Source organism: Orcinus orca, chromosome 5, assembly GCF_937001465.1.
Source record: "Orcinus orca chromosome 5, mOrcOrc1.1, whole genome shotgun sequence".
Lineage (NCBI taxonomy): Eukaryota > Metazoa > Chordata > Mammalia > Artiodactyla > Delphinidae > Orcinus > Orcinus orca.
In genome coordinates, this window is record NC_064563.1 from 3,283,929 (window position 1) to 3,306,920 (window position 22,992).

At 40.9% G+C, this 22,992-nt stretch overlaps 1 protein-coding gene across 4 annotated transcripts in view; it reads left to right on the forward strand.

Moving 5' to 3' along the window:
- TOP2B (DNA topoisomerase II beta) overlaps positions 1-22,992 on the forward strand; it is a 99,025-nt gene that overhangs the window by 31,535 nt on the left and 44,498 nt on the right. For 2 of the 4 annotated variants that reach the window (XM_033431955.2, XM_033431956.2), the window contains exons 1-3: positions 805-1,434; positions 21,762-21,932; positions 22,735-22,825. In XM_033431955.2, coding sequence (XP_033287846.1) covers positions 1,366-1,434; positions 21,762-21,932; positions 22,735-22,825 — 331 coding nt within the window. In that variant the 5' untranslated portion in view covers positions 805-1,365. Of the gene's footprint in view, positions 1-804; positions 1,435-21,761; positions 21,933-22,734; positions 22,826-22,992 lie in introns of those variants that run through there. The other 2 variants (XM_004271904.3, XM_049710113.1) reach the window with 2 other exon arrangements.

Consider the following 22,992-nt stretch of genomic DNA (forward strand, 5'->3'; position numbering starts at 1 on the left):
CACGGTTCTGGACAGAAGAGAATGGAACGTGACAGTGACATGTCCTCATTGTTCAGAAAAGAGAGAAGGTCAACAAAGAGTAGACTCGGAACCCTCGGCCCACCCGGCATTCTTTCCCGGGAACGTTCTCTGTGCGTCCCGTATCATTTAAGTTTTTTTAAAGCAGTTTTCTTGAAACACACCGGGTCTCTTTCGCGGTGAGGGGAGGAAAGGGCGGGAGGAGATGGAGGAGGGGAGGTCTGAGCAGAGGATTCTTCCACAGCAGCGTCCACTCGGGGCCTCGGGAGGCCAGGGTCACGGGGCCCTCCTTGCACCAGTGATCTGCAACGTCCCGCCTGCGGTTTACAACCGCTCTTTAAAAATACTTTCCCTTTGGGACGGCGGCTCCCGACTGCTTCCTGCCCCCTCCCCGCCCCCTCCCCGCCCCCTCCCACGGCCCCGGGCAAGGAAGGGCCTGGGCTTCGCCCTCAGGGCTAGAGTAAACAGCGCGGTCGGAGGATTAAAATCGACCCAAGGCCAAGTCGACCTTTTCCCTTTGCCGCCCTCAAATGACCCTTGACTGCAGCCCCTGCTCTGCCTTCAAACGGAAAACCCTCAGACACACACGCAAACAAAAAACCCCAAGTCTTCCCTTCGGTTGCTACCCGCAATGACGATTCCCGCTTGGGTCCCGCCCCTCCGGGGGCTTGGGAATTTGGGATTGGCCGATAGGTTGGCCGACGGGGCGCCGATTGGGCGCCGCGGCGTGAGTGACAGCGGGGCGGCCGCTGCTCCCGCCCGCCCTCCCCCGGCCACCCCAGCCCTCCCCGGGGTGCGAGTGTGTGCGGTGTTATGCCGGACAGGAGGGAGGCGACCGCGGCCGCGGCGGCTCCGCTTATTGTCCCTCTCGGCGAGTGGATGTGAAGAAGTCGGGCTGTGGCGCGGCCGACACAAGCGGCTTAGGCGCCGGCGGCGGCGACCCTGCTTCTGCTCCCCGAGGGCGGCCTCCGCGGAGCCTGAGGAAGGACAGGGAGCCGCCGCGTCCCCGCCGCGTTCGGACGCCCGCGCTCGGGGCCTCGGCCGGCCCGGCGGGGAGGAAGCAGCGCCGCCGCCCACCGCCGGCCTCTGCGCTTCCTGCTCCGGCGCCGCCTCCTCGGCGGCCGCGCAGGCCCGGGCGCCGCGGCCGCGCGCCTCGAGTTTGAGGGCGGCGGGCGGCGAGGCCTCCTCGGCGGGCTCGGCCGGGCGTCCGCCCCGGGGTCGGCGATGGGGCACGGGGGGCGGCGCCGCTAGAAGAGCGGCGGGCGCGCGGTCGGTGCGGAGCGGCGGGGCCGGGCGGCCCGCGGGAGGCGGAGCGGCGGCCTCGGGCCGGGAGCGGAGGAGCGCGCCATGGCCAAGGCGGGCGGCGGCGGCGGCAGCGGCGCGGGAGCTGGCGGCCTCGGGGCGCTGACTTGGGTGGTGAGTGGGGGCGGCGGGGCGGGGGTCTGGGCCGGGGCATTGTTCCCGGGCGGCCGTGGAGGGCTCCGCCCGGTGGATCCTGCTGGGGGTGGGGGAGGACAGGGGGAAATCCGGGCCCCCAGAGGCGCGCCCCGTCGGGGCGCCTGCCGGCGGAACCCCGCGCCCGCCCCTTTTCTTTCTTCTCCGCCTCGGCGGGGGCTTGGGCTGCGGGCGCGCAGCGTGCACTTGAAACTTTGGGGGGCAGACCGTGAGCAGGACTGGGGGCCCCCACGCTTAATTTTCTTTGCTGTTGCGCAAGCTTTGTAGGGCGGTGGGGCAGGAGATGGTGGGGATAGCAGGGGTGCGTGTGTGACCGTGTGGGTCAGCGGTTGCTCTAAATGTGTCTTATGAGAAGCCGGGAGAGAGGTGCGGGCCCGTGTGCGTGTGCTGTAAGTGCCACCATGTGTGACGCTGTCGCGTCTCAGGGAAGAATGGATTTGGTGAGGGATGTGACTGCAGCCGTGTGCACTTCAGTGCCGAGGGTCTCGTTCTGTTGGAAGCGCGCTCGGGATGGCTCTTTCACAGCAGTGAAACCCTGTAGCTCGTACGTCTGTCACAGGGGGATTATTAAAAGCGCTTACCTGCGTCAGCTTCGCAGGCGAAACGGGCGGGGGGCTGCGTGGACAGTGTCGCCGAGGTGACCCAAGTGATTTGTTCTGGAGTCAGAGCATTTCGGCGCTCGGTTCCTGCTGCTGGCAAGTAGTAGAGGAGGGAAGACCTAGAGAGATCCGATTCCCACGGCAGATCGATAATTCACCCGCATTTCACTGGCTCAGCAGAGAGTTCAGACCAGGGTCACTTCCTACACACACACACAGACACACACACAGCAGGGTCATTTCACACACACAGCAGGGTCACTTCTCTCTCTCTCTCTCTCTCACACACACACACACACACACACACACACACACACACACACGGCTCAGCCAACTGACTAGGCATCCAGGAGAAAAATAAAAAGCCTTACATTTTCCCAGGGGACTTCGGCTGCACCCTCCCTTTTCCAAAACACCCAAGTAGACTTTCCTATGGGCATTTTTATTAAGTTCTTCATTTTCTCTTTGTTTGGGTGAGGTTTAGGCGAGTTGTACCGCTAACAGGAAAATATTTTGACCATTTATGTTTGCATGCCAAGATGCTTTGCAGACTAACTTGCCAGACTGTCATTGTTGGACTGTCCGAATTTTGTGTATTACTTCAATAATGTAGTAAGTATGAACAGACTAGAGCCAGGAGAGAGAAAACGTCAGATAAATAAGTTAGCCGTTCATGTAAACATGGCGGGGGGGCGGCGGGGAGGAGGGGGAGGTTTGCATAAATGCAAAAGAAGGCCTTTACCCTCGTTACTAAAATCAAACAACTTCGGAAAATGGAGTTAGCCAGATGGTTCTCATTCACTGTTTGGAAGTGTTTGAGACCTCATCAGTGTTCCTCTGAGGACCTCTGATTCTCTGTAATGGTAAACATTTTGCTCCAAGATTGAATTGGTTGGTTTTAACATTTAAAAGCAATATTTTTGTTTACTGTTCCTTAACTTTGTAGATAATGAAATGACCACTTTTTCTTTCAATCTCAATAGGAAATTTTCCTTTCATTTACAGAAGAAATTTCGTGAAACTTAGAGGGTGTCATTCAATATCAGAAAAATTCATTTGAAACTAAAATTGACTTACTGATTCAGTATTTTCTCACTGTAAACCTATATGGGAAATATAGTAAAATAAGAAATAAAAATCACTTAATCTTTTATTTATAAATTATATCCTCTTGAATTAGAAATTTATTAAAAAGATAATCACTCCCTAAGTCTACTTTAAGATTTGCTGCTTGCTTTAAATTTGTCAGGTTATATGAGCATCTTTATGTCCATAATATACACCATTGACCATAGACCATAGTTTAATTTTATGCGGGGGGGCAATATAGGGAGGTGGTTATGAGCATGGACTTTGGTATCATTGATGTAGGTTCTGATCCTGCCTGACATGTAATCACTGGGACTTTGCACAAAGGGACCTAGTCTTTCTAAGCCTATTTCTTCATCTGTAAGATAAGGTTGCATTGATAATTAAATGAGTAATATACATTGCTGGGCTTAATAAATGTTTGTCTTTATCGGTGAAATTCAAGAAATACACACTGAGAAGAAAGTTGCTTTTACGTAAAATATCTTTGAGCCAGAGTGAAAGCAGATTATTCCTTTGCAAGAGTTCAGGAGTTTGTTGCGGAGGTCATCTATTTCTGCAGAGGGTTAATTTTGCCTGCTTTATTGAAACATGTCATATTACTACTTGTTTGTGGGTAACAGGAAGAAATAAAAATTGAATCAGTCCCTGCTATCGTTCTTCTTTTTAGGGGGTGGGGGTGGGTAACACCATGTGTTGCTGGTAGCAACTTGTGTTGGGATGTGTGCTACAGGGTAGTGTTAACATTGTCACTGCACAGAAGTTTACATTTCTGAAACCACAAAGCAAAGTGGTTTAACATTATTAACTTCTCCTTAATAATAGTGCATTGGGTTTGTGTTTGATTCGCAATATCTTAACAAGATACTTTAAAAAATTAAAAAGTGAGGGCTTCCCTGGTGGCGCAGTGGTTGGGGGTCCGCCTGCCGTTGCAGGGGGCACGGGTTCGTGCCCCGGTCCGGGAAGATCCCACATGCCCGTGAGCCATGGCCGCTGGGCCTGCGCGTCCGGAGCCTGTGCTCCGCAACAGGAGAGACCACAGCAGTGAAAGGCCCGCGTACCGCAAAAAAAAAAAAAAAAAAAGTGAAAAATATAAGTACTATAGTAAAACTATTTTGAGTTAAAATTGACAACAGCTATGAAAGCTTCTCTGAAGCAAGCAGAATTTCTTGAACTAACTTTTAGTTTGTAAAGCTTTTCTTAAAAAATGTTTATTTATATATATTTATTATTTATTTATTTTGGCCGAGCCGGGTCTTTGTTGCGGCGTGTGGGATCTAGTTCCCTGACCAGTGATCTTTCCCAGCACCCCCCGCCGCACTGGGAACGCGGAGTCTTACCCACTGGACCACCGGGGAAGTCCCTGGTTTGTAAAGCTTTGATTTGTAGACCCTAATAATCTGTTTCATCCAGTCAGTGTTTTATCATGTTTAAGTGGTTGCAAAAAACAAATTTTGTTTTATTAGAATACAGTTAATCACTATGTGAATATTGATCTTTTCCCAGTACTACTCTAATTTAGTAGATTAAGGAAAAATACCCACTGTAATGGAAAGTATTAAGCCTATAAAATTATGGTGGCCAGAATGGTATAAAGACATTCCCTCTATCATCAAGCTTCAGCAGTTACAGCTCAAGGTCACCCACCTTTCCCCTCTCATTATCTTGAAGCAAAGCAAATTCACTTTATCTGTAGATGTTTCAGTATTCACCTCTAAACTGTAAGTTTCTTAAATATAAAACTATTAACATTGGAGTTTTTTAAAAGTAAAATTCAATGAAATATAAAGCATACTTTGTTTTGACTGTGAATATTTCTAATTTAGGAAATGTGACTATATTTAAATATTATTTAAAGATTTATATTAAAAACTTTGTTATAGTGGCTTATTATTACAAGTCTAAACTCCTCAACCAGACTTTCAAGCCACTTCTTTTATAAACTATGTGCCAATTGAAATTTATTCCATATCATCCTAATAGTTAGATTTACCTCTTCACTTGTCCCCTGGGCATCATGTTTGTTTTTGTCACTTTGCATGCTTATCTTTCAACAGAAATGCCTGTCTCTTTACCAGTCTAAATCTTAATTACTCTTAAAGGCTAGCTCAGGGTCTCACCAAACGTTTATCTTCCAGTTTATACTCATCTTTTTCTGTCACCCTTGTGGATCATAAAACATAAATATCTTTCCTTTTAATTAACTTTTATGTTTTATACTTTTGTTTTAACAATTAGATTATCAACTCCTGGAGTCAGAGACCATGTATCCTTTATAGTTTTTATCAAAGAGCTGGATACATAATCCAACCTCAGTTATTGTTAACCAGTTAGATAATTGACATACTAACTTCCTCAAAAGTCTTCTGTCATTCTTAGGACAAGTGGTTACATAACAATGTTCTTTAGATACATTCTCAAGTAACTAATTGCAGTTACAATGAGAACAATTTTTAGAAACTCCTAACTTTTCTGAATAGAAGTGGGTGTGTCCATCAGTAGTTTCAGATATGTTTAATACTTGGGTGATAGCAACAGTTGCATTTTACTAAGTACGTTAAAAAAAATTATAAGCCTCTTTTGTATTTTTAAAAATCTTAATACAAATAGGACTCACTTTTAAAGAAGAGGTGAGATCGGTATAATTATTCCCATTTGCAGAGAAGGAAACGGGCTTACAGATTAGGTAACAAACTGTTAATCATGTGACTAAGGCAAAGGTGGGATTTAAACCAGTCCTATGTTCCTAACCATCATTTACACATTCCCCTGGCTTAAAGACAGTAACAACCAAAACAATTTGTCTTTTATTCCGTGATATCTTTCCACTAACCTTTCTTTTACTTTCACACAAAAAGCTACGGAGTACACGCCCCTTTCAGGGTGTATGTATTTTGAATAATGTAAGTGTGATGCCTTTTAAGAGTATGGGCTAAAAAATCACATCACCTGGTTTCGTAACTCAGCTTCTTCAATACTAGCTTTGTTAGCTTACATTCTTCAGACCTCAGTTTCCTTGCTGTAAAAAGGGAGTCATTAGTAATGGTGTCTACTTCATGGAGCTTTTATGAGGAATGAGAGTACTTATATAATTCCCATAGTGCTTTGCCCATGGTAAGCTCTTAGATGAGTGTACACACACACACACACACACACACACGTCTTCCCCCTCTTCGTTTTTAAAAAATCAAGGGATCAGTATTTTCACTTATTTTTTAAATTTTATTTAATTAATTTATGGCTGTGTTGGGTCTTTGTTTCTGTGCGAGGGCTTTCTCTAGTTGCTGCGAGCGGGGGCCACTCATTGGCAGGCAGACTCTCAACCACTGTGCCACCAGGGAAGCCCCGCTCACTTCTTTTGTCTGAGAAGATTTTCTTATATTGCAAAATGATCACCACAATAAGTCTAGTTAACATTCATCACCATACGTAGTTACATATTTTTTTCCTTGTGACAAAAACTTTAAAAATCAACTCTTAACTTTCAGATAGACAACACGGTATTATTAACTATAGTCACCTTACTGTACATTACGTCCCCAGGAACTTGTTTTATAACTGGAAGTTTGTACCTTTGACCACCTTCACCTATCTCCCTGCTCCCCCCAACTTTGGCAATCACTAATTTGTTCTCTGTATCTATGAGTTCGGTTTTTTTTGTTTTAGATTACACATATAAGTAAGATCATACAGTATTTTTGTCTTTCTCTCTCTGACATATTTCACTAAAATTATGCCCTTTAGATCTACCCATGTTGTCCCAAATGTCAAGATTTCATTCTTTTTTATGGGTGAATAATATTCCATTGTATATAAACACCACATTTTCTTTATCCGTTCATCCATTGATGGACATTTATGTTGCTTCCTTGTCTCAGCTGTTGTAAACAGTGCTGCAGTGAACATGGGGATACATATATCTTTTCAAATTAGTGTTTTCATTTTCTTTGTATAAATACCCAGGAGTGGAGTTGCTGTATCATATGGTAATTCTATTTTAAATTTTTTTGTGAGACTTTCATACTGTTTTAAATAGTGACTGCAACAATTTATTTATTTATTTTAAGGAAAAAACTTTTAACCAGCTTTATTGAGATACAATTTACATACCATAAAATTCTCCCATTTATAACATACAAGTCAGTTTTTTTTAATTTTTAAATTAAATTTTATTTATTTTTTTATACAGCAGGTTCTTATTAGTCATCAGTTTTATACACATCAGTGTATACATGTCAATCCCAATCGCCCAGTTCATCACACCACCCCCCGACCCCCCCCGCGGCTTTCCCCCCTTCGTGTCCATACGTTTGTTCTCTACATCTGGACTGCACCAATTTACAGTCCCACCAACGTGTACAAGGGTTCCTTTTCTCCACATTCTGCCAATACTTGTTATTTCGATAATAACCATTCTAACAGGTGTTAGGTGATATTTCATTTTGGTTTTGATTTGCATTTCCCTGAGATTAATGATGGTGAGCACCTTTTCATGTACCTGTTGGCCATCTGTATGTCTTCTTTGGAAAAATGTCAATTTAGATCCTCTGCCCATTTTTTTTTAATGAATTGGTGTTTTTTGGGGGTTTTTTTTGTGCGTGTGTGTGTTTTGTTGTTTTTTTTTTTTGCTATTGACTTGTATGAGTTCTTTATGTATTTTGGATATTACCCCTTATTAGGTATATGATTTACAAGTATTTTCTCCCATTTGCTAGGTTGCCTTTTACTTTTGTTGATGGTTTCCTTTGCTGTGCAGAACTTTTTAGTTTGCTGTAGTCCCACTTGTTTATTTTTGCTTTTGGGATCAAGTTAAAAAAAAAAATCATCGCAAAGACTGATGTCAAGGCATGTACTACTTATGTTTTCTTCTAGGAGTTTTACGGTTTCAGTTCTTACTTCAAGTCTAATCATTTTGAGTTAATTTTTGTGTATGGTGTAAGATAGGGGTCCAGTTTCATTCTGTTGCATGTGGCTGTCTAGTTTTCTCAACACCACTTATTGAAGAGATTGTCATTTTCCCCTTGTATATTCTTGCATCCTTTGTCATAAAGTAATTGACCATATACGCATGGGTTTCTTTCTGTGCTCTCTGTTCTGTTCCATTGATCCATGTGTCTTCTTTAAATGATGTTCACCGTTTTGATTACTATATTACTTTGTAATATAGTTTGTTTGTTTGTTTTGGCAATGCCATGCGGCATGTGGGATCTTAGTTCCCCTGCATTGGGAGAATGGAGTCTTAACCACTGGACCGCCAGGGAAGTCCCTGTAATATAGTTTTAAATTATGCCTCCAGCTTTGTTCATCTTTCTCAAGACTGCTTTGGCAATTCAGGGTCTTTTTTGGTTCCATATAAATTTTAAGATTGTTCTATTTCTGTGAAAAATGTTGTTGGAATTTTGATAGGGATTGCATTGAATCTGCAGATTGCTTTGGGAAGTACGGACATTTTAGCAATATTCTTTTAATTCATGCACATAGAATTTTTTTCCATTTACTTTTGTCTTCAATTTCTTTAATCAATGTCTTATGGTTTTCAGTATACAGTTCCTTTACCTCCTTGGTTAAATTTATTCCTAGGTGGGGACTTCCCTGGTGGTCCAGTGGTTAAGACTCCATGCTCCTACTGCAGGGGGGCATGTGTTCCATCCCTGGTCTGGGAACTACCATGCTGCACCGTGTGGCCAAAAAAAAAAAAGTATTCCTAGGTATTTTAATTTTTATTGTTTTTGTTTTAATTGTAAGTAGGATTTTCTTAGTTTCTCATTTTGATAGTTCATTGTTAGTTTACAGAAACATAACAGATTTTTGTATATTGATTTTGTATCCTGCAACTTTACTAAATTTGTTTATTCTAATAGTTTTACGGTGGAGTCTTTAGGGTTTTCTCTACATAATATCATTTCCTCTGCAATTAGTGACAATTTTACTTCTTTCTTTCTGATTTGGATGCTTTTTAGAGAAAGTATATTTTTTATTTTCACTATGGACATTTAAGCATTTCTTATGATATTAAGTATCCCTCATCTTCTACCTCTTTCCTTGTCCCTTGGTTTGGGAGGGCATTTCTGGAAGTACATTAATGCTGGGTAGATAACATGGCCCTCTCCGTGGTTATATGGGTGAAACGTGGCTGAAATGAATATCAAAGCATGGCAGCCTTGAGGGAGAAAAGAAGAGGAGATATTATAAAAGGGTAATGTGGAGTCTGAGACAGTCTTTATAGAAGATAGGAAAAGAGGCTTGTTGCTAAGCTTTTGCTGGTCCCACTTTTGTTGGCTTGGTGATGGTGAGATTTCTGTGCTTGTTGTGTGGATGAGTGGCTCAGTTCCTTTTTTGCACCAACTGGCAAACCATCTCCTTTCCCCTCTTTGGCAGCAATTCATTCTTCCACAGAAAAACAAACTATGGGCGATTGTCTCAAATTGCTGTATATCAGGTGACCACTCTGTGAACGGAAGAATCTTTCTTTTTACAGAATGATCTTGGTACATACTCTTAGTGAAATTAGGAGTTTGTTTTATTGGAATGTTTTTTTTTCCTTTTCTGATAGTTGAAGTATTCTTGATAAAGTTTGAGTCTTTGATAAATATTAAATCTATATTCTTTTATTAGAAGTTAGCAATATTGCAAAGTGCTATAAAATAGATTAATATTTTCAAATAGATTTAACGTATTATTTTGACATTTTTGTTATAATTTAAGAATTCTCAATAAAGCATTTTTTAACATGGCAGCCAGCTTTTGAACTTTAGAAAAAGTCAGTTATGGCATCATCATATGTATAAATCACAAATGATAGAATTAAAATTTTTTTAGATACCTGGAGGATATTTATCTTAATATGGGTTTATTTTGCATTTTCATTGCCTTTAGTTTTATGTGGGGATGAAAATGTGCCCTGAGTGCTTAGATTCCAGTATAATTGGGTGCTGGCGTTATTACTATAAATAGTTTGGTGCTTTGTCCGCACAAAGACAATAAAATAAAATAAATTACAAATAAACTTAACTCATAAGATTTCAATTCTATCAGACCTTAATGAAAATTTATTCTGAATGCTCTTTGTAGTTGATTATTTTCAATGGCATACTGTTAATTTTTATTCAATGTGGAATACTTAGTGCAATTACTATAGTACAAGATACCGTATTACTATGAAAATACAAGATAAGAAAAGGTTAAATCTTTTTTTTATCAGAAGACCCCTTGTTTTCATCGTTGAAAATGAGCATAATTCTGTTATCCTATAAGTATCAAATGTATATCACTCTCCTTTTCAGCTGTGGGCTTGAGAGTGCTTTTATAAATGTGTAGATATGAGTTTGCTGGACTTTTTATAGAAGCTAATTTCTTGATCTCTTTTCTGAATATTATCAGCAACACCGATTGAACTGAATTTCTACTCAGAGTGACTTTCTTTTCAAGAGCTAGAGATAGTGGTAATAATAGCTGCAGTGAAGGTGATCAGTGAATTTTTCTCATTTAGTTTCTCTGTTCTCAGGCCAAGGATGTTTGTATTCACACCTGTTTGTTCTAGGGATGGAGCCATCCCATTGAAGCGGGGGGGAGTTGCCCTCCCTCCCTTACCTTCAGATTTTGAGTTTTAGTGGCCTGGACAATATTCAGGGGGACACTTTCTGCTAATAAACAGGAGCTGCAAGAGACCATTAATCCAGGCTTCTGTCAGAAAAGCTGACAGACCTCTCAGGGGAGACCCTTCTGTGTTTGCTGCCCCGAGTCAGTGCGCGGTGCAGGCTGCCCCTAGTTGAGAGTAGGAACGTGCACTCCCTGCCTTCTACGCTGCCAGGACTGCTGGCTTGTTTTGGTTTCACTGAACCTTTTTGCCTAGATTCTAGTGAGAAAGTTGGGACTGCAGAAGTAATAAGTAGGTACAAACAGTGTCTCTAAAAAAAGAAACCTTCAGTTTTATTCTAGCTTATGTTCTCATATACATGGATTAATAAGCTTTTAAAATAGTTTAATATATGTTCATTGTAGAAAGTTAGAAAACGTCTATCAGAAAAGAACATGAAAAATATTTCTACTTCTCACAATTTTTATTTATATTCTGTTGGGTAAACAGCATTTCATATTTTTTCCTAGGTGTGTATGTATCGTGTGTAATTTTTTTCTGATGAAAATGGGCTCATATTTTTTAATATCCTTTTGTAACTTTATTCACTAAACAGTATAATTTTAATAACCTACTAATTTAAAAATACTTGATTATATATAATTTTATATAAAAGTTATAGTAAGGGAAGTTTCTAATTAACACACCTATTTTTTTGTATAGGTAATTAAAAATATTTACTCAATTAAATATCCAGGTTTAAAGGTTTATATGAAGTTTTGGAAATTATTTAATATCATCATGGAGAGTTGATTTGAAATATCGACAGATCATCTGTTTTATTATGGTATTCTATAAACAGTGCATAGTCCTTAAGCTTTTCATTACTTTAAATAGAATGGTACCTTTTTTCCTTTCCTCAACACCTGTCATGTGACATGTAGGAAGAAATATTTTGGCATAAAATGTTTTAAGTATATTGTCACACTTACTTTTTAAGTATTTACGTATTATTATATTCCTGGAAAAGATTACAAATAGGAATCTAACAAAGCCGACTACGTATTACATAGTCTTTGATTTTTGAGACATTATTCTAGCAAGAATGACAACTTTTTGAACTGGATAAGGATCTGGCAGGTGCAAACCAAACATTCCCTATTCTCATGTACCGATTTGGGAGGAAGAGATGGCGATTTGGGAGGAAGAGATGGCGATTTGGGAGGAAGAGATGGCGACTGGTTGTAAGGGGATGTGGAAAAAGTTATAAATCCTCGAAAAAGGAGTGAGGTGAGGCTCTACCCTGTTTTCCATACCAGTGTGCCAGTTTAGCTCAGTGTTAACTCTCAGGGCTAAATGCAGAAGTCTCTGTTGGAGTCTAATCTTAAAAATGTTTTCTTTGTGGTGGGCTTTGCTTTGGAGGAGTAGCCTGGGATAGGAAAGCCTTTACTCGCATTGTTATTATAAGTTCCTGAGGTTTATGCCAGAATTGCAAAGTTCTAAGTTAATGGTGAGAGGTTACTGTTATCCACCTTTGAATGCATAGCATTTATCATCCTTAAGCACTTCCTTAAAGAATGAGATCTTGGTCATTATGATGGTTGTTCTAACTATTTTGAGGACCCATTTAAAAAAATCAGTTATGTTTTTATTATTAGATTTGTTTCTATAAATTATCTCATCTCGAAAAGCAAGGGACATGATTAGAAATTTGGAGACTATCTGGCATTTTAAAAATAACAGTTCATTTTTCTGGCCAGCAGGTTCGTCATGTAATTAGCTTGACAGAAATAGAATATGAAGACTTTATGAAACAGAATTTTCTTATGTCCAAAGCTATTTTTAATTGACTGAGCAGTGTTAATGGGTAACCTTATAAATGAAAGAATGTATAAGAAAATCTCTTTAATTTTATGTAAAATTTATGACATTGGAAGATTGTAATTGATGTTTGAATTTCCATAGGTTTTATCTGTTAAAATTCTTGTCTTGCGCTAGACTACTCAGAAGTTATGTATTTTGATTTTTTAAACATACATTTGACATGTTTTTGAAAATAATAACTTTAAAGATGATGGTATGGCTATGCCTAGGTCTTGAAGTGGTATGTTGCTTGTTCAAATGCACAAAATCTGCCCCCCATTGTTTGTCTTCTGATTGTTTCATTTCTCCTAAAATTCAAATACCTATGAAAATATCTTGCTGTGTCTTATATTTGAGTTATTTTGGGGCTCTGAAAAAACGGCCATCATAATAACTTTCTCTTAGTGGGATGTCTTAGTTGTCAGCATTAGGGAATCCCAGAAGGAGAGAGATGTGTTCTCTGTTGCTATTAAGAAGACAGGGAAGTCTCCAGACACTGGGAATTTTTGTTTGGGATCCTTATCTCTGTAGGAGTTAGAATTAGGATCACAACTTCTGCTTCCTTGGAATTAGCAGAGAAACTGGAATTATAGGGTGCCTCAGAAATGGGGCATTAGTGCTGGTATGTAAGGAATTATTGGCATGGCCTACAAAAGTGTGAAGTTTGAGATGTCATAAAACCATGCTTGGTATTCTCAGCCCTGTCAGTATATGCTAACTACATAGGTTACTATTCTGTGCAGGTTATTTTTGCCCACTCTTTACTATAGTCTTCAGTAGCTTAATGGCAAAGGCTTACATTGGGAAGTTTTGGGGAGCCCTGCAACCAGCCAGGTTCAGTCGTTGTCAACCTATAACCTGATAAGAATTCACATTCCTTGGAAAGTTTTGAAGACTACAAAAATTAACCTGATATCTTACAGAATTGCCAAATATTTCTTTTTTTTCATAGCAAATATTTATTTCCATTATGCTATCTACAGAGACATAATACTGTTAAAATGAGAAGAGTTTCTGAACCGTATACACTTTTTTTTTTACCATCTTTATTGGAGTATAAGTGCTTTACAATGGTGTGTTAGTTTCTGCTTTATAACCAAGTGAATCAGCTATACATAAATGTATATCACCATATCTCTTCCCTCTTGCATCTCCCTCCCTCACACCCTCCCTGTCCCACCCCTCTAGGTGGTCACAAAGCACCAAGCTGAACTCCCTGTGCTATACAGCTGCTTCCTACTAGCTATCTGTTTTTCATTTGGTAGTGTATATATGTACATGCCACTCTCTCACTTTGTCCCAGCTAACCCGTCCCCCTCCCTGTGTCCTCAAGTCCATTCTCTAGTAGGTCTGCATCTTTATTCCTGTTCTGCCCCTAGGTTCTTCATGACCTTTTTTTTTTTTTAGATTCCATATATATGTGTTAGCATACGGTATTTGTCTCTCTCTTTCTGACTTAGTTCACTCTGTATGACAGACTCTAGGTCTATCCACCTCATTACAAATAGCTCAATTTCATTTCTTTTTATGGCTGAGTAATATTCCATTGTATATATGTGCCACAGCTTCTTTATCCATTCATCTGTCGATGGACACTTAGGTTGCTTCCATGTCCTGGCTATTGTAAATAGAGCTGCAATGAACATTGTGGTACATGACTGTTTTTGAATTATGGTTTTCTCAGGGTATATGCCCAGTAGTGGGATTGCTGGGTTGTATGGTAGCTCTATTTTTAGTTTTTTAAGGAACATCCATACTGTTCTCCATAGTGGCTGTATCCATTTACATTCCCACCAACAGTGCAAGAGGGTTACCTTTGCTCCACACCCTCTCCAGCATTTATTGTTTGTAGATTTTTTTTTTTTTTGCGGTACACAGGCCTCTCACTGTTGTGGCCTCTCCTGTTGCGGAGCACAGGCTCCGGACGTGCAGGCTCAGCGGCCATGGCTCACGGGCCTAGCTGCTCTGTGGCATGTGGGATCTTCCCGGACCGGGGCACGAACCCGTGCCCCCTGCATCGGCAGGCGGACTCTCAACCGCTGCGCCACCAGGGAGCCCTGTTTGTAGATTTTTTGATGATGGCCATTCTGACTGGTGTGAGGTGATATGTCATTGTAGTTTTGATTTGCATTTCTCTAATGATTAATGATGTTGAGCATTCTTTCATGTGTTTGTTGGCAATCTGTATGTCTTCTTTGGCGAAATGTCTATTTAGGTCTTCTGCCTATTTTTGGATTGGGTTGCTTGTTTTTTTGATATTGAGCTGCATGAGCTGCTTGTAAATTTTGGAGATTAATCCTTTGTCAGTTGCTTCATTTGCAAATATTTTCTCCCATTCTGAGGGTTGTCTTTTGGTCTTGTTTATGGTTTCCTTTGCTGTGCAAAAGCTTTTAAGTGTCATTAGGTCCCATGTGTTTATTTTTGTTTTTATTTCCATTTCTCTAGGAGCTGGGTCAAAAAGGAGCTTGCTGTGATTTATGTCATAGTGTTGTGCCTATGTTTTCCTCTAAGAGGTTTATAGTGTCTGGCCTTACATTTAGCTTTTTAATCCATTTTGAGTATATTTTTGTGTATGGTGTTAGGGAGTGTTCTAATTTCATTCTTTTCCATGTACCTGTCCAGTTTTCCCAGCACCACTTATTGAAGAGGCTGCCTTTTCTCCATTGTATATTCTTGTCTCCTTTATCAAAGATAAGGTGACCATATGTGTGTAGGTTTATCTCTGGGCTTTCGCTCCTGTTCCATTGAACTATATTTCTGTTTTTTGTGCCACTACCATACTGTCTTGATTACTGTAGCTTTGTAGTATAGTCTGAAGTCCGGGAGCCTGATTCCTCCAGCTCCGTTTCTCTTTCTCAAGATCGCTTTGGCTATTTGGCATCTTTTGTGTTTCCATACAAATTGTGAAATTTTTTGTTCTAGTTCTGTGAAAAATGCCAGTGATAGTTTGATAGGGATTGCATTGAATCCATCTGTTGGTATTATCTTTAATTTTTTTCATCAGTGTCTTATAGTTTTCTGCATACAGGTCTTTTGTCTCCTTAGGTAGGTTTATTCCTAGGTGTTTTATTCTTGTTTTTGTAATGGTAAATGGGAGTGTTTCCTTAATTTCACTTTCAGAGTTTTCATCATTAGTATATAGGAGTGCAAGAGATTTCTGTGCATTAATTTTGTATCCTGCTACTTTACCAAATTCTTTTATTAGCACTAGAAGTTTTCTGGTAGCATCTTTAGGATTCTCTATGTATAGTATCATGTCATCTGCAAGCAGTGACAGCTTTACTTCTTGTTTTCTGATTTGGATTCCTTTTATTTCTTTTTCTTCTCTGATTGCTGTGGCTAAAACTTCCAAAACAATGTTGAATAATAGTGGTGAGAGTGGGCAGCCTTGTCTTGTTCCTGATATTAGTGGAAATGGTTTTAGTTTTTCACCTTTGAGAACGATGTTGGCTGTGGGTTTGTCATAGATGGCCTTTATTATGTTGAGGTAAGTTCCCTCTATGCCTGCTTTCTTGAGGGTGTTTATCATAAATCGGTGTTGAAAGCTTTTTCTGCATCTATTGAGATGTTCATATGGTTTTTTGTTTGTTTTTTGCGGTACGCGGGCCTCACTGCTGTGGCCTCTTCCGTTGCAGAGCACAGGCTCCGGATGCGCAGGCCCAGCGGCCACGGCCCATGGGCCCAGCTGCTCTGCGGCATATGGGATCCTCCTGGACCGGGGCACGAACCTACGTCCCCCGCCTCGGCAGGCGTACTCTCAACCACTGTGCCACCAGGGCAGCCCGTTCATATGGTTTTTATTCTTCAATTTGTTAATATGGTGTATCATATTGATTGATTTGTATATATTGAAGAATCCTTACATTCCTGGGATAAACCCCACTTGATCATGGTGTATGATCCTTTTAATGTGCTGTTGGATTCTGTTTGCTGGTATTTTGTTGAGGATTTTTGCATCTATGTTCATCAGTGATATTGGCCTGTAGTTTTTTTTTTTTTTTTTTGTGGTACGCGGGCCTCTCACTGTTGCGGCCTCTCCCATTGCGGAGCACAGGCTCTGGACGCGCAGGCTCAGCAGCCATGGCTCACGGGCCCAGCCACTCCGCGGCTTGTGGGATCTTCCCAGACCGGGGCACGAACCCGCATCCCCTGCATTGGCAGGTGGACTCTGAACCACTGCGCCACCAGGGAAGCCCTGTAGTTTTCTTTCTTTGTGACATCTTTGTCTGCTTTTGGTATCAGGGTGATGGTGGCCTCGTAGAATGAGTTTGGGAGTGTTCTTCCCTCTGCTACTATATTTTGGAAGAGTTTGAGAAGGATAGGTGTTAATTCTTCTCTAAATGTTTGATAGAATTTGCCTGTGAAGCCATCTGGTCCTGGACTTTTGTTTGCCAGAAGATTTTTAATCACAGTTTCAGTTTCATTGCTTGTGCTTGGTCTGTTTATGTTTTCTATTTCTTCCTGGTTCAGTCTCAGAAGGTTGTGCTTTTCTAAGAATTTGTCCATTTCTTCCAGGTTGTCCATTTTATTGGCATATAGTTGCTTGTAGTAATCTCTCACAATCTTTTTTATTTCTGCAGTGTCAGTTGTTACTTCTCCTTTTTCATTTCTGATTCTGTTGATTTGAGTCTTCTCCCTTTTTTTCTTGATGAGTCTGGCTAATGGTTTATCAATTTTGTTTATATTCTCAAAGAACCAGCTTTTAGTTTCATTGATCTTTGCTTTTGTTTCCTTCATTTCTTTTTCATTTATTTCTGATCTGATCTTTATGATTTCTTTCCTTCTGCTAATTTCGGGAGTTTTTTTGTTCTTCTTTCTCTGCTCGCTTTAGGTGTAAGGTTAGGTTGTTTATTTGAGATGTCTCTTGTTTCTTAAGGTAGGATTGTTTGGCTATAAACTTCCCTCTTAGAACTGCTTTTGCTGCATCCCATAGGTTTTGGGTCATCGTGTTTTCATTGTCATTTGTTTCTAGGTAGTTTTTTAATTTCCTCTTTGAGTTCCTCAGTGATCTCTTGGTTATTAAGTAGTGTATTGTTTAGCCTCCATGTGTTTCTATGTTTTACAGATTTTTTCCTGTAATTGATATCTAGTCTTATAGCATTGTGGTTAGAAAAGATACTTGATATGATTTCAGTTTTCTTAAATTTACCAAGGTTGATTTGTGACCCAAGGTATGATATATCGTGGTGAATGTTCCCTGAGCACTTGAGAAGAAAGTGTATTCTGTTGTTTTTGGATGGAAAGTCCTATAAATATCAGTTAAGTCTATCTTGTTTAATGTATCATTTACAGCTTCTGTTTCCTTATTTATTTTCATTTTGGATGATCTCATCTGTCCATTGGTGAAAGTGGGGTGTTAAAGTCCCCTTTTTGTGTTACGGTTGATTTTCCCTTTTATGGCTGTTAGCATTTGCCTTATGTATTGAGGTGCTCCTTTGTTAGGTGCGTAAGTATCTACAATTGTTATATCTTCTTGGATTGATCCCTTGATCATCATGTAGTGTCCTTCTTTGTCTCTTGTGATAGTGTTTGTTTTAAAGACTATTTTATCTGATATGAGAATTGCTACTCCAGCTTTCTTTTGATTTCCGTTTGCACGGAATATCTTTTTCCATCCCTCACTTTCAGTCTGTATGTGTCCCTAGGTCTGAAGTGGGTCTCTTGTAGACAGCATGTAAATGGGTCTTGTTTTTGTATCCATTCAGCCAGTCTATGTCTTTTTCTTGGAGCACTTAATCCATTTACTTTTAAGGTAATTTTCAATATGTTCCTATTACGATTTTCTTAATTGTTTTGGGTTTTTTATTGTAGGTCTTTTCCTTCTCTTGTGTTTCCTGCCTAGAGAAGTTCCTTTAGCATTTGTTGTACAGTTGGTTTGGTGGTGCTGAATTCTCTTAGCTTTTGCTTGTCTGTAAAGCTTTTAATTTCTCCGTCGAACCTGAATGAGATCCTTGCTGGGTAGAATGATCTTGGTTGAAGGTTTTTCCCTTTCATCACTTTAAATATGTCCTGCCACTCGCTTCAGGCTTGCAGTTTCTGCTGAAAGATCAGCTTTTTTTTTTTTTTTTTTTTTTTGGCGGTACGCAGGCCTCTCACTGCTGCGGCCTCTCCCTTTGCGGAGCCTGTGGGATCCTCCCGGACCGGGGCACGAACCCGTGTCCCCTGCATTGGCAGGCGGACTCTCAACCACTGCGCCACCAGGGAAGCCCTGAAAGATCAGCTTTTAACCTTATGGGGATTCCCTTGTTTGTCAGTTGTTTTTTTTCCCTTGCTGCTTTTAATGTTTTTTCTTTGTATTTAATTTCTGGTAGTTTAATTAATATGTGTCTTGGCATGTTTCTCCTTGGATTTATCCTGTATGGGACTCTCTGCGTTTCCAGGAATTGAGTAACTATTTCTTTTCCCATATTAGGGTAGTTTTCAACTGTAACGTCTTCAAATATTTTCTCAGTCCCTTTCTTTTTCTCTTCTTCTTCTGGGATCACTATAATTCGAATGTTGGTGCGTTGAATGTTGTCCCAGAGGTCTCCGAGACTGTCCTTAATTCTTTTCATTCATTTTTTCTTTATTCTGCTCTGCAGTAGTTATTTCCACTATTTTATCTTCCAGGTCACTTATCTGTTCTTCTCCCTCAGTTATTCTGCTATTGATTCCTTCTAGAGAATTTTAAATTTCATTTATTGTGTTGTTCATCATTGTTTGTTTGCTTTTTTGTTCTTCTAAGTCCTTGTTAAATGTTTCTTGTATTTTCTCCCTTCTATTTCCAAGATTTTGGATCATCTTCACTATTACTCTGAATTCTTTTTCGGGTAGACTGCCTATTTCCTCTTCACTTGTTTGGTCTGGTGGGTTTTTACCTTGCTCCTTCAACTGCTGTGTGTTTCTCTGTCTTCTCATTTTGCTTAACTTACTGTGTTTGGGGTCTCCTTTTCGTAGGCTACAGGTTAGTAGTTCCCATTGTTTTTTGTGTCTGCCCTTAGTGTTTTAAGTTTGGTTCAGTGGGTTGTGTAGGCTTCCTGGTGGAGGGGACTAGTACCTGTGTTCTGGTGGATGAGGCTGGATCTTGTCTTTCTGGTGGGCAGGTCCATGTCCAGTGGTGTGTTTGCAGTGTCTGTGACCTTATGATTTTAGGCAGCCTCTCTGCTAATGGGTGGTGTTGTGTTCCTGTCTTGCTAGTTGTTTGGCATAGGGTGTCCAGCATCATAGGTTGCTGGTCATTGAGTGGAGCTGGGTCTTGGCTTTGAGATAGAGATCTCAGGGAGATTTTCGCCATTTGATATTACGTGGAGCTGGGAGGTCTCTGGTGGACCAATGTCCTGAACTCGGCTCTCCTACCTCAGAGACAGAGGCCTGACACCTGGCCAGAGCACCCAGACCCTGTCATCCACACAACTCAGAATAAAAGGGAGAAAAAAGGAAAGAAAAAAATAGTTATTAAAATAAAATATAATTATGAAAAATTAAAAAGTTAAAAAGTAAAAAAAAGAAAGAAGAGAGCAACCAAACCAAAAAACAAATTCACCAATGATAACAAATACTTAAAACTATACTAAAAAAAACAAAAACAAAAAAACCGACAGAACCGTAGCACAAATGGTAAAAGCAAAGCTTATACAGACAAAATCACACACAGAAGCATACACATGCACACTCACAAGAAGAGAAGAAGAAAATAAATATATGTATTGTTGCTCCCAAAGTCCACCACCCCAATTTGGGATGATTCGTTGTCTATTTAGGTATTCCACAGATGCAGGGTAGATCAAGTTGATTGTGGAGATTTAATGCACTGCTTCTGAGGCTACTGGGAGAAATTTCCCTTTCTCTTCTTTGCACAGCTCCCGGGGTTCAGCTTTGGATTTGGCCCCGCCTCTGCATGCAGGTCACCTGAGGGTGGTCTGTTCTTTGCCCAGACAGGACGGGGTTAAAGGAGCAGCTAATTCGGGGGCTCTGTCTCATTCAGGCCACGGGGAGGGAGGGGTGCGGATGGGGGGTGAGCCTGTGGCCTCAGAGGCCGGTGTGATGTTGCACCAGCCTGAGATGCGCCGTGCGTTCTCCTGGGGAAGTTGTCCCTGGATCCCGGGACCCTGGCAGTGCCGGGCTGCCTAGGCTCCCAGGAGGGGAGGTGTGGATAGTGACCTGTGCTCGCACACAGGCTTCTTGGTGGCGGCAGTAGCAGCCTTAGCGTCCCATGCCCATCTCTGGGGTCCGCGCTTATAGCCGTGGCTCGCGCCCGTCTCTGGAACTCGTTTAGGCAGTGCTCGGAATCCCCTCTCCTCGCGCACCCCAGAACAATGGTCTCTTGCCTCTTCGGCAGCTCCAGACCTTTTCCCAGACTCCCTCCCGCCTAGCTGTGGCACACTAGCCCCGTTCAGGCTGTGTTCACGCCGCCATCCCCAGTCCTCTCCCTGGGATCCCACTGAAGCCCGAGCCTCAGCTCCCAGCCCCGCCCGCCCCGGCGGGTGAGCAGATAAGCCTCTCGGGCTGGTGAGTGCCGTTCGGCATCTGTCCCCTGTGCGGGAATCTCTCCACTTTGCCCCCCGCAGCCCTGTGGCTGTGCTCTCCTCAGTGGCTTCGAAGCTCCCCCTGCGCCACCCGCAGTCTCCACCCGCGAAGGGTCTTCTAGTGTGTGGAAACCTTTCCTCCTTCACGGCTCCCTCCCACTGGTGCAGGTCCCGTCCCTATTCTTTTGTCTCTGTTTATTCTTTTTTCTTTTGCCCTACCCAGGTATGTGGGGACTTTCTTGCCTTTTGGGAGGTCTGAGGTCTTCTGCCAGCGTTCAGTAGGTGTTCTGTAGGAGTTGTTCCACATGTAGATGTATTTCTGGTGTATCTGTGGGGAGGAAGGTGATCTCCGCGTCTTACTCTTCCGCCATCTTGAAGCTCTTCCAATATTTCTTGATTGAATAGTTGTAGGCTGTTCTAGCTATTCTGGTAACTATGTATACCTACTTTTTGGGCTCAGTCAAAACTGCAGTTTCACACTATATTATAAAAGGTACTAGATTTTCAGTAAATAGACCTGTGTTCTCTTTAGAACTTAAAAATCAGAGCCTGAAAGATAATTTTGTTGTTAAAGAGAAAACCTATGTTATGTGTCCATATACATTTTAGTTTATCCCTTGGTAGGTTATTTATATTTGATTTTTTGGTTAATTTTAGACTCTTTTTGATCAGAACAATGCTGCAAAAAAAGAAGAGTCAGAAACTGCAAACAAAAATGATTCTTCAAAGAAGTTGTCTGTTGAGAGAGTGTATCAGAAAAAGACACAACTTGAACATATTCTCCTTCGTCCTGATACGTACATTGGGTCGGTGGAGCCATTGACACAGGTAATTATTAAATTTTACTGAAATTAGATGTATATCTACTTTTTAATAAAATTTTGTAAGTATATGCTCTGTGAGTACACAATTTCATGTCTCTGGTAATAATAGAAAGAAGGGAGAGAGATCTAAGAGGTAGAAATGTCTTAATTTTTCACTAGAAATTAAAAAAACTGGGAGCTAAAAACTATCTGAGAAGTATAGAGACGTATAAAGTAAAATGGTGCTGTGTGAACTTTTTGAAGGTTCTGAAGTTCATGCTGTCGTTTATTTTAAATTCTAGAATTTATATATACACATTGATGACTGTTGTTTAATGCTTACTATGGACTTGGCTTATGCATAGCAATTTTTTTCTAGCAGTTAAATTTAAGTAAGTTGCTCAGACCTCTCAACTAGTGAGAGCTGGGATTCAAAGCTAGGTGTCTTTGACTCCAAAATCATGCTGCATTCATACTGTTTACTCTGTGCTACTTATACTACAGAAAAATATAATGTGTGAAGTAAAAGTGTGAAGTAAAAGTGTAAAGTAAACATATTTTTTTTCCTATTTTACTTAAATACTGTTTCTAACAATTTTTGGTGCCTTATATTAAAGCTGACTTTATGTATGAGTAAGAACACAGACTTGATACAAAATGAACAATTTCTCAATTTTGAGGCTATTTAAATTGAAGATGAATACAGCAAGGTTGACTGCAGCTGAAGTAGTATGTTTTTCTACTTTGAAGATCTAAGTATTTACAGACTAAATGACAAATGTGGATTTTTACTCCATAAGTTCTTTTGAATTTTTCTCTCATTGCAGCTCATGTGGGTGTATGATGAAGATGTAGGAATGAATTGCAGAGAGGTTACCTTTGTGCCGGGTTTATACAAGATCTTTGATGAAATTTTGGGTGAGTACTTGCTTAAGATTTAATGCATCTGTTTCTATTGATATCATTATAATGTCCCTATATATGTAAAACCAGACTTATAAATTTTAAAGGCATATCTCTGGTTTTTATGCTGAGTATAAATGTTCTTCAGAAAATCTGTATTACCTGCTGTAATATGTTCATAT